This window comes from Fukomys damarensis, unplaced genomic scaffold (assembly GCF_012274545.1).
Source record: "Fukomys damarensis isolate Sample0158 unplaced genomic scaffold, DMR_v1.0_HiC HiC_scaffold_23, whole genome shotgun sequence".
NCBI classification, from domain to species: domain Eukaryota; kingdom Metazoa; phylum Chordata; class Mammalia; order Rodentia; family Bathyergidae; genus Fukomys; species Fukomys damarensis.
The window spans coordinates 64,553,469-64,565,149 of NW_022900935.1; the positions used below are offsets into that span (position 1 = coordinate 64,553,469).

Sequence of the window (11,681 nt, forward strand, 5' to 3'; positions counted from 1 at the left end):
CGGGGCAGGTCAGGCGCTGGCGCGTGTTTGGGGAGATCGTCTTGGTGGCACGGAGCCTGGGCCGTCCTAGGAAGCCAGGTAGCCGCAGTCCACCAGGATTCCCGAGCCGGTAGTAGAGGCGCTGTGCTCGCTGAGCAGGAAGAGGATGGTGTTGACCACGTCCTCCACCTCTGCAGAGTGGCGAGCAAGTCAGGGCGGTGGCTCCCCTTCTCCCAGGCGCAAAACCCCGTTGTCCCCCTCACCTGCAAACTTCCTCAGTGGATGACGCTCCATCAGCTTTCGGCGGAACTCGGGATCGGACGTGCCTTTCTTGCCCATATCGGTCAGCACCACAGTAGGATTCACAGAGTTCACGCGTATCTGGGGCCAGGGGCGGGGTTTGTAGTCTCAGGCCGTGGGTTAGACCCCTGGGTGGCCCCTGCGCGCTCCCAGGACTGAGCTTCCTGTGTTCAGCTGAAACCTGGCCCTACTGCTCAGATGCCTCCGTGGAGGCAGGCTGGGCCCACGGCATCCTCAAAGTCCTTCCCTGGCCCCGGTACCTGCCTTTGGCCCCTTCAGTCAGCGCCCAGCTTCCGCCCCCACACTCACCTTGTGAGGCCCCAGCTCCCCGGCCATTGTTTTGGTCAGCATGGTCATTGCGCTCTTCGTGGAGCCTGTTGGAAGGACAAGCCAAAGACCACTCGGGATGGACTCTCTCCCAGGAGGGTGGGCCCTGCAGCCCAGGCCTCTCGCTGGGTGGGGTGCACTCACTGTAGGTGATCAGGTTGGGAAAAGTTACGTAGGCCACCATGCTGGAGATATTGACAATGGATCCTGGTGCTCCTCGGGCAATCATGCCCCGGGCTACGATCTGGAAGCCAAGAGTTGGGGACAGCTCACCCCTCCACCCGCGCAGCCAGCAGGCACCAGGCCACACTTCCTACTGGCTCACCTGGGACACTTGAAGCACCGAACGCAGATTCACATTGAAGGACCTGGCAGTGAGATGGACCGTGAGCACCTGACTCCCCAATCCTGGCTTCAGCGGCCCTCCCCAACCCTGTCGTGGTCCCCATGGCTTCCCACCTGTCGAAGGCCTCCTTGGTGACCTCCAGGAAGGGCTGCATCACAACCACGGCTGCATTGTTGACCAGCAGGTCCACAGGTCCCACAGTGCCCAGTGCCTGCTCCGTGGCCTCCCAGTTGCCCAGATCCACACACACGGGTTCTATCCCAGGACACTGTGGAGATGTTGTAGGGTGGCCCTTGAGGCATGAGTGATGGGTGGGGTGCAGACTACGGCGCTGGGGTCCCCTGACTCACCTCTTTGGAGAGGCTGACCAGGTCAGCATTGGTGCGGGTCACAGCCACCACCCTGGCTCCTGACGCATGTAGGGCTTTCACAGTGTCCCGGCCAATCCCTGCAAGGCGGACGCAGGCTATGTGGTACTGGGAGCCTGGCCACTGCTGGTGTCAGGGGAGCGTGTGGGGGTGAGGAGGTCAGCCCCTGAAGTTGCTGGTGGCCCCGGATCCTGTATGGCCCAGATCAGAGGCCCAGCTGATCGGAATCAGGTGAGGGAGCCCTGCAGGCAGCTGCCTCCCAGTGGGCCCAAGGGAGGATCCCCAGTTGCCCAGCTCAGGTTTAGGGCTGCCCTGGAGCAGAGCCAGCTCCCTCTCCTCAGTGGGTTTTGTTGGCATCTTGGTTCAGCGGGACTCCAGCCAGGTTTGGGGAGCAGCTCTGCCTGGGTGGTGTAGTTTTGGGTGCTTGGGGGGAAATTTGTGACAGAGTCCCCTTGGGTCCTCGTCACGTCTGGGCTGAGCACCCTTGCTCTCCCCAGCTTCTGGCAACCCGCAGCTCCTGCTGCACTCACCTTTCCCCGCCCCTGTTACCAGGGCTCGCAGACCGCTGAAATTCAGCTTCATGGTGTTGATCCTTGGCAGGGAGGGTTGGTCTGGGTTTTATATAGTCTGTACTGGCAGGCGGGACAGGGGTGTGGCCAGGGGCAGGCAGGATTCGGAGGGTATCATTACTCTTGTGGAGTGGCCCTCACTCACTCGACCCTCCAGCCAAATCTCTATACTGGGGTTTGCAAAATGAGTGGAAAGAAGACCAGGAGAGGTCTTGGACATGGGCTCAGGGTGCAGAGCGGAGCAGCGCGAGGGGGTGGGATTTCGTTTTGTTTTGATTTGATATTTTACCTTACTGGGGACCCCACTCAAGGCCTTTGTCATGCTTGGAAAATGTTTTTCCACTAAACCGCATCCTAACCCTAGGAAAGTAGAACTTTTGTGGCTTTGGGGGGCCAGTTGTCTATTCCGGATGGCAGCGTTTCCCTGAAATGCTCACGGGAAGCGGGAGCCCTGCCTCTCTGACAGCCTGGTACTCCAGAGCAGCTGTGCCGTGGGTGTGGGGTGTGGGGTGGCCGTCCACACCCCATGGCAGCTCCAGCTCTGCTCCAGCGTCCCTGACTGGGTCTGCTGCCCTGGGTGGGGACGGCTACCCTTTGACCAAGTGGCAGTGAGACCATTCCTGAGCTAGCTGGGGCAGATGGCCTTGGCCCGAGGTGCTGGCCAAGGGCACCTGCCGCTTCAGCTGGTGACCCCTTCCCACTCCGGGGGTTACCGAGCCTCCAGAGCCCTCACCTGTCCCCTCCCAGGTGTCTCTCACTTGCCCTCTGTTAGCATGGGACTCCTCCCTGGGGGACCCTGCTTAGACACCATCCTTCCCTCTGCAGTGGAACTTAAAAACTGAAGGGGTTGTCCTGCCCAGGAGTCCCACCTGACCCCCTGCAGAAACTCCCCACCTCAGAGCTGCTGGCTTTGGGGCAGTTTGGCAAGACAAGCAGAGGACTCAATATGCCCTCCCCCGAGTGCCACCTCTGGAAGTTTATCTGTTGTATGTCCTAAGCACCTCCCACTGTGTGTGACAGTGTTCATGGAGGAACAGCACTGTCCCGGGGGTCACGGCGGGTCAGGGATTCGGGACATCTGGGCAGCTCCTTGGTGCAATACATTCGTATCTCCAGGCGCTGCCTGGGCCAGGAACTTTCCAGATTCCCAATTGTGTGCTGTAATGGATCAGACCACACCCAAGGTCCACGTGGTGACTTGGTGGCCTGTGGTCAAGTGTTCTCTGGGTCCCAGAACCAACATAAACTACTCCTTCAGTTGAAAAGAGTAATCTATGGAGAATGTTATAGCTTACTCCAAAATGCCAATGGAGGCTGAGGCAGGAGGATCACAAGTTTGAGCCCAGTCTAGGTAACTCACATAGTGGGATCCTCTTGTCTCAAAACAAAAAAATAAGAAAGAGCCAGAATGTAGCTCATTGTGAAGCCCTACATTCAATCCCCAGTTCCACACACACACACAGAAACTAAAGAAAGAAAAAGTGGTTGTGGGTCTGTGGAGTTACCTGCAGGGCACTGCCGAGTGGTCTAGCAGCATCCCTGGTCACGTGCTGTTGGATGTGCTGGCTGCGTGCCTGGCCTTCGCTCACTCTTGGCCTCAGAAGCTGCAGGATCAGGCCCACGAGCATGCCCAGAGGCAGTGCGTGCTTCCCCACAGCCCAGGGCCCTTCGAGGCACCCTGCCTTCTCTGTGGAAGGAATGTCCCAAAGTGTGTGCAGGCTGTATTTCCTGCCCTCTGGGACACAGGTCTTGTCTTAACCACACCGTCACACCTGCAGCCGGCGCCCACCCACACCCACACCCATGCCCGGGTCCCGCGTGGTGTGCGCAGTGAGGGGACAGAGGCTCCTGGCCTTGTCACGTGGACCTGGAAGCCGAGACAGCTGGGGCTGGGGCTCTGCTCACGTAGCAGTTTCTCCTAAGATATTCCAGCCTCAGCGGTCACCACCTGACTGTTTCATGTCACTTCCCGGGGTCTGCCCACTGTCTCCAGCACAGCGGAGGAGGGGTTCTAGCCGGAATGTGGCAGGAGCCACCATCCTGCCTGTTCTCTTCTGCGTGGTGACCTGAATCTTTGAAACCATTCTAGGAATGTGTGGCTCTGCTTTATGCTTTGAGGGGGTGGCGCGGTTCTAGGGGCTTCCAGGTGGCTTTTCCCACCCACCACTGTGGTCCTGGCCCGTGGGTCAGGCGGCCAACGGGAATCTTTCAGGAATGCAGGTGTCTTCCCCCAAACTGCATGTGTCTTGCCCCTAGAACTGGCCAGGTGACCAAGTGCTGAAAACCCAGTACCCCTACCTCCTGGGCCCCACTGTGACTCCAGGAAGGAGCTGTCACTCTGGCAAGGGAGGAAGGACTCCTTCAATTTTATCTGCCCAGTCCCTTCTTCCAGTTAAAGCCCATTTACAGGGCCTAGGTCCTATCTCTTGGGCTCTGTGCACTCCATCCTTGGGGCCTTCATGCCACTGTGGTTCTCACAAAGCTGTGCCCCAGTCCAGAAGGCTGGCACTGGGTCACGGATATGTGCCCAGTCGAGGGCACAGGCTGGAGTTGGAGTCAGCTTCCTGTCCACGGTCACAAAGCTGGTCAGGGCAGAGCTGGGTTGGCCTGGCCACCTCAGGCCGCTGGACAGCAGACCAGGCACCGTGCGTGTCCTTGTCCAGAGCTTCAGAGGAAGGCGGGGGGCACCTTGGGGAGGGAAACTGGGCACTTGCACAGGCAGAGACACACCCACCCCTGTGCCATGCGTGTGTACACACGGGCATCCAGCACGGTGAAGGCCGCCGGGGCCTCAGAGTGAAGGTGCGGCCAGGGCAGGGGTAGCAATCGGGCTCTGGCCTCCTCAGGGGCCCCCGGGAGCCAGGGAGCTGTAGGGCACGCGTGAGGGGCCCCTCCAGGACACAGGCAGGGCTGGAGCGGCACCTGGACAGAATCCTTCTAGAAGCCTCTGAGCTTTCTCTCTCATTTCTTCCTCTTGAACCCTCCCCGCGCCAGGAGGGAGCTTTTATTAGCATTTCCCACTCTTAGGTGAAGAGGGTGAATGTGGCCAGCCTACCTGAAACTGGACCCCAGGTTCCCCCGAGGTCACAGAAAGCTGGATGGGGGCGGTGCGGGCCAGCACCATGTGAGCTAGGGACAAGTGGACTCAAGGGCAAGAGGGAGCCCTGGGGCAGCTGCCTGGACCACGGAGCTGCTGCCTGAGCTCAGGCCCTGGGAGGCAGCGTGGATCCTGTAAGACTGTTTGGGCTCAAGGGACCCAGGCAATTTCAGAGCAGGGAGGTGGCGGCTGCTGGGGAGAGAGTTCCAGAAACCCTAGCAAGAGCAGACAGCTGCTCAGGTCCCCCTGGCTCTGAGCCTTGCGTGTGTGCACTCACACACAGGCACGGGTGAGCAAGTACGAGGGCCATATGGACACACAGGAGCAAGGCACACCAGACACAGGGCATGTGCACACCCTCACACAGCACACACAGGCAGAGTCCCCCGTGAGTAGCTGCTGCCGCAAGCACTGACACACAAGGATGAAGTCAGTGGGGTCACTCTTCATGCCCAGCGACAGCTAGTAGCCAGGCGTGGTCACGACCTTGTCCCAGGCCCAGTGTCCTGCTGGAGGTCACCTGAGGGCACATGGGCCACAGAGTGTCCCTGAGGTGACTGTCCCCCAGTCCCCTGTGCCTAGGTGGCTACTGGCCTCCTGGCTGAGGCCTCTGAGAGTAACTGTCCCAGGTGGGATTGGGCTCTGTGCAGCGGGGGCGCCCAGAGCCACCCCAAGGCCGTGCGGGTCCTGGGCCTCCTGCACATGTAGCCCAGGTCTTCTGACAGGCACCTGGCTGGTCCAGCCAGCTCTCTGAACAGTCCCACGTGGCCTGGTCCCCAAAAGGCCACTGTCCCCAGAGTTGATGCATGGGTGGCCCTTGTGGTCCTGGTCCTGCCCTCTGAGCCTCAGTGCTTCCTTCAGGGGGACCTGGGGCTCAAGCTGCCCCAGGAGTCCAGGGAGGGCTGAGTGTAGAGGTGTCCTGGGCGCAGGGCCATGTCTGGCACTGGCTAGGATCCACACGTTTCTTGGGTGTCCTGCCCCCACCTTTATCTTCTAGGTGTGAAAAGCCCCCTAGGCAGCAGCCTAGGTTCGACTCCCGTGCCCAGCTGGGGTCCCACCTCCGGGGCTCCCTGGTCCCAGAGTGGGCAGCTGCCCCCAGGAGTTCTCTGGGAGAGGCCTGGCTCCCCTCACCCCGTTATATAATGGGATTATGACACAATTCTGAGGCGTGGACTTGCACAGGGCCCCAGCTGGCCGCCTTCCCAGACACTGACCGCTTCCGTACACTGCAAGGGCTGCTGTGCTCTGGATTATCCCTGGGTGGGGTGCTCCGAGGGGGCTGTGGGAGTTTGTGCAAGAGTAAGAAGATACTTTGGGAAAAGCCGCCCAGCCTCTGGCAAGATTAGCCCAGGTACAGGGGAGAGGAGGGCAGGGCACCCCGCTAGAAAGCTGCCCTGTGTGCACCCCTTTCCCTCCTCAGGAAATTGAGCCCACACCTCTTGTGGGCACTGCCTTGGGGGCTAGAGGGGAGAAGACCCAGGCTGTGGGCTGCAGATCTTGGAGTAGGGAGGCAAAGTGATCTTGAGAGGCTGAGGCAAGTTTGAGGCTGGTCTGGGCTACATGTGAGTTCAAGTCCAGGCTGAACTGTAAAGCAGCAAGACCCTGTCTCAAAAAATAAACACAAACAAAAAGTAGGGAGGGAAACCAGGTGTGGTGGCACATGCCTGTAATCCCAGCACTCGGGAGGCTGAGGCAGGAGGATGCTATGAGTTTGAGACCAGCCTGGGCTACACAGTGAGTTCCAGGTCAGTCTCAACTGCATAGTGAGACCTTGTCTCAAAAAAAAAAAACAAAAAAAACAAAACCAAAAAAAAAAAGTAGTGAAGGTCTCCCTGCAGGACCCTGCTGGCTGCTCACGGCCCTTTCTGCTCAGCCCACCCTCAGGGCCATCCTTCCCCCAGCCTATGAGTCCTGGGAATCCGCAGCCCCTCCCCAGGAGACAGTCCAGCCTGGGCCCATTTCTGTCCTTGTGGTGCTGGCTCCTGAGGAGCTGTCCAGCATTGCCCAGGGCAAGCGGAGCAGTCACAAGCAGCCCGATGTGTGTCCCGCAGTGTCCTCTGCAGCAGCAGACCCGCGTGTGCCATCTGCCCAGCCTTGGCTTGCGGCAGTGACTCATGCCTGACTCCTCTCACTGTAAGTGACCACGGCTGGACAGATGTCCCCAGTGCCCGGCGTGGGCAGCCCCGCCTGGGGCGCTCTTCCCCCTCCAGATCCTGACACAGGATCACTTTTCTTTTCCTCTTATTCTTTCAGGAACAATTTACAGTTTTCAGTGTTCAAATCTTTCATCTGCTTGGTTCAATTTGCTGTTCAATATTTTATTCTTTTTTTGTTTTGTTTTTTTTGGTACTGGTGGTCAAACTCAGGACCTTGAGCTTTTGAGGTAGGTGGCGGCGCCACCGAGCTAAATCCCCAGCCCTATTTTATTCTTTTAGATGCTAAATAAAATTGTTGTCTGAAGTGTAATTTTTAGTTGTTCATTCTTACTGTATGCATTCAACATGGTTTTTATCTGTTGATCTTGTGTTCTGCAACTTTGCTGAATTCTATTAGCTCCAACAATTATTTTGTGAATAACTTAGGATTTTCTATGTGTAAGATCTTGAATTTTACTTCTTTCTCTTTTGGACCCCCCTCCCCGCCACCGCCACCTCTTGTCCTGCGTTCTAACTCAAGGCCTCTTGGGTGCTAGGTTCCATTTCACTACTGAGCCACATCCCCAGGCCGTTTGTGTTTTGCTTCATTTCTGCTGAGACATGGGTCTCACTAAGGTACCCAGGCTGGTCCCTAATTTGAGATCCTCCTGCCTCTGAGTCCCAGGTGGCTGAGATTATCTGTGTGCTACTATGGCTCACTTTGGACATTTTCTTCCAGGAGTTTTCTTTTCTTTTTTTTTTTTTTTGGTTTTTTGAGACAGGGTCTCACTACGTAGTTGAGACTGACCTGGAACTCACTGTGTAGCCCAGGCTGGTCTCCAACTCACAGCGATCCTCTTGCCTCAGCCTCCCAAGTGCTGGGTTTACAGGCAAGTGCCACCACGCCCGGCCATCAGGAGTTTTCTTTTCTTCGTAGAGGGGATGCTCTACCACTCAGGCACCACAGTAGCACTGAGCCACGTCCCCAACCCTGAGTATGTTTAATTTTAAGACACGCTCTCACTAAGCTGCTCGCAGTCCGCTGGCCTTAGGTTCCCTTGTTGCTGGGATAACAATACAGTACAATGCCCTGCTTCCAGAAATTTTTAATTGCAGGAAAATATACTTAACATACAACTTATCATCTTAGCCATTTTTCCACACAGAGTTCAGCTGAATTAAGTACATTCACCATGTCCAGCCATCGCTGTGCCCCGTCTCCAGGACCCCCGCACGTCCCAAACCCAAAGCTCCATCTCTGTTGCTGCACTCACCTTGTTCCTCCCTTCCTGGGCCCCAGCACCCTCCATTCTGGGCCACTCCTGGTACCTCAGGGATCAGACCTAGGCCCCAAGGTCACACCTCTGTGACCCATCCAGACACACCCAGCAATGCACTTCAGTAACCTGGTATGGGCATTTCTTAATCCAGTGAAGCTGACGTGTCAGGATTAACAGTCACAGTTCAAATCTTTCCAGCCTCACACCCAAACATATTTCCTCAAATCATACTCAAAGGAAGCCAGTAGCAAGGTCATAATTCTGCCTAGCATAATGCAAATATCCAGCATATAACCACAAATGCAATAATCCTTCCCTCCAAAGTATCAACATTTTCAGCATTTTTCAAAAGTCCAAGTCCAAGTCTCTTCTGAGATGAGATTCAAGGCGAACACTGTGAAACTCTGTAAAAACTAAACACAAGTTACATAATCCCAAGGTACAATGGAACAGGGCCAACATTCACATTCCAAAAGGGAAGAATAAAAGGCTAGAATTGCACCCCCCAGAAAAGGCACTAAACCAAGACGGAAACAGTACAGCAAGTCCTGGACTGGGAACCAGGTTGGGTACACAGTGATTAAGCAGCTTGGGTGGCCCCGCCCTGTGGTCCTGCCAGTTGCAGTCCGCGTTACCTCTCTCTTGAGCTGGCTCCACTTCTGACCTGCAGCTTTCCTCAGCAGGTGTTCCACACTCCTGACACCTCCTACTTTCTGGGTCTTGACTGCGTCTTTGTCTTCATTTCCATAGCTTCATGACCTGTGCTCTCAGGGACTCCTTGCTTGATCTCCCAGTCCTTCCTTTGTAAGCTGGGTGGAAGCCTCCCTGACGTCACAACTCCCACATTTGGCATGCCTTAAAAGAGACTGGCATCACATGGGGCCAGGATTTAGCTCAGTGGCTCCACTGCCTGCCTCACAAGAGCAAGGTCCCAAGTCCAATCCCCAGTACCAAAATATGGAAAAACAAAAAAAGAAAAATGAAAAACTAGCATTGCATGGATGATGTCAAGGTCTGCTGTCAGTAGGAGCAGTAGCAGGGTCCCCTTGGACCATGGCTGTAATGATCTCTGAGGCCTGAAAAGCTCAACATGACGAAATGGCTCTTGGGAAAAAATTTTCTATGGGACTCTTCTCAAGCATGGGTCCCAGACACTTTAGTCTAAAATGAAAAGTTGACACTTTTGCACCATTGATCTTGATCCCTGAGATGCCTTCAGGGCATTTTCTTCTGGGCTCTGTATAAAGCACTTTTTTTTTTTTTGGTTTTTTGAGACTGACCTGAAACTCACTATGTAGCCCAGGCTGGTATCGAACTCACAGCGATCCTCCTGCCTCCCAAGTGCTGGGATTACAAGCGTGTGCCAAGTACTTTGTTTCTTTTCAGTGGTGCTAATCTCTTGGGCAACTGTACCTCTTTTGGTCCCAAATTTACATATGGTTGCTTCTGAACCAAAATTTAAAATTTTCAAATTTTTCTCCTCTGCCTTTGACTCCTACTATAAATCTGCCTAAAAGCAGCCAGCAGTCTCCATATTACAGCCTGAATGTTTGGCTGTCTTTAAATTTCCTCTGTCAAGTTAGTCCATTGCCTTTATTCTTTCTCCTGCAAAGTCTTAGGACACAGGCACAGTTTAGAAAAATTTTATACCAGTGTAACAAACATGGCCTTCAGTCCATCTGCCTATGGAGGCCTTATTCCCAATTGAAACTTTCTGAGCTTGGCCTTTGCTGTCCACATTCTTATCAGCATTTTTCTTTTAATCTCCTGGGTATCGTGGATTCCACGGATTCCATGTCTTTCCTATGCTGGGCATGCACAGTTTCCATCATTTTCCTAAACTCCTCTAATTTTTTTTTTTTTTTTTTTTTTTTTTTTTTCAAAATTTTTTTTTTTTTTTTTTTTTTTTTTGTACCCGGGATTGAATTTGCGTCCTTGCACTTTTGAGGCAGGCGGCGGCGCCACTGAGCTAAATCCCCAGGCCATAATTTTTAAAAATCTGTTTCTGCTCTAGAATCACTAAGGATGCCTTTCATTCTGGTCACCATCTCTGTAGTTATCTGATAAATAATTTCTGCTTTGACTTTTTTCTAGAGCCTCTTTCACCTGCTTTGCTACTTCCACTATTACCTTTTCAGAGAGACCAGGTAAGTGGCTTTCAAATTGTTTCACCTCTTTAATCCCTGGGTTTGTCTTTGTGAGCTGAAAGTCTGGGGTGGGTTGTATCTTGTGTAAGTTTCTTCTCATTTTCTTTTTTAGTTTAATTCCTGGGTTGATGCTTGTACATTGCTTATGGCAGGTAGCTTTATCGCTAATATTCAGAACCCTTAGGAAATGGCTACTTCTCAGAGGTGTCTTCCAGGTGTAGCTGGCCTTTGGGTTTTGAGTCTGTTGCAAGAGGCTGCCTCTTCAATTTACTGCAGATGAGAAGATTCTGCGGGCTTGGCCCAGCCCCTGATTCTTTGGCACTGGCCTGCAGTATTTTTTAAGACTCTTATGCAATCTCAGGCCTGGTATATCAGGAAGAACAACTGATTAACACAATTATGTCACCTTGGCTAAAGCAGTACAATCAGCAATAACAATAGCGTCAAACACAGCCTAAAGAATGACAAACTGTGGTAACTATTAATTTGCCACCTTTAATCCTATGAACTAGATTTGTGGTTATATAACAAAATCTAAAATGAACCAGAAAATGGTACATTAAATTTATAATTTAAATTATACTAAATAAACTCTCATCAGGGATGTGGCTCAGTGGTGCCTTGCCTGCCTGGCAAACCCAAAGTTTGAGTTCAATACCTGGTACTGCAAAAAAAAACAAAACAAAACCCAAACCCAAACCCAAAATAAATAAAGCCTCAATATGATTATTTTACCCATAGGGGAAAAGATTTAAAAGGGGTTTGGGGGAGTAGAGACATAGAAGAAGAGGAAAACATTAGAGGCAAGGCTGGAGGACAAAGGAAGATCATATAAACTTTGGGAAACTGGTAAAGAAGACAGGAGGGAAAGAGAGAAGGAAGAAACAGAAACAACAACAGAACAACAACAACCAGAAACTAGAAACTATATTCACATTCATAAAAATACAAGAACAGTCAAGAAAAAACAAGAACAAAAAGCAGAGGGCCAGGGATCTAGCTCAATGGTTCTATTGACTGCCTTGCAAGCAGAAGGACCCAAGTTCGATCCCCAGTACAAAAAAAAAAAAAAAAAAAAAAAAAAAAAAAAAAAAAAAAAAAAAAAAAAAAAAAAAAAAAAAAAAAAAATAAAA

General features: G+C 53.1%; 1 protein-coding gene across 1 annotated transcript; it reads right to left on the reverse strand.

Moving 5' to 3' along the window:
- On the reverse strand, window positions 1–1,943 carry LOC104858431 (carbonyl reductase [NADPH] 2). The gene is made up of 8 exons (XM_010618667.1): window positions 1,851–1,943; window positions 1,303–1,400; window positions 1,066–1,220; window positions 932–974; window positions 751–850; window positions 589–653; window positions 243–360; window positions 1–170 (listed from the first exon to the last, which is right to left on the reverse strand). The coding sequence occupies exons 1-8, from the start codon at window positions 1,900–1,902 to the stop codon at window positions 67–69; spliced, it is 735 nt and encodes a 244-aa protein (XP_010616969.1). The 5' UTR covers window positions 1,903–1,943; the 3' UTR covers window positions 1–66.
- Between the last annotated feature and the right edge of the window lie 9,738 nt (window positions 1,944–11,681).

What these genes read in the sequence shown, in the direction of transcription:
- LOC104858431 (XM_010618667.1), bottom strand. Translation starts at nt 1,902, where the DNA reads ATGAAGCTGAATTTCAGCGGTCTGCGAGCCCTGGTAACAGGGGCGGGG. An exon ending in GGTAACAGGGGCGGGGAAAG is followed by an intron (nt 1,401 to 1,850) that starts GTGAGTGCAGCA and finishes TCCGCCTTGCAG; the next exon opens with GGATTGGCCGGGACACTGTG. An exon ending in TCCACTGAGGAAGTTTGCAG is followed by an intron (nt 171 to 242) that starts GTGAGGGGGACA and finishes GCCACTCTGCAG; the next exon opens with AGGTGGAGGACGTGGTCAAC.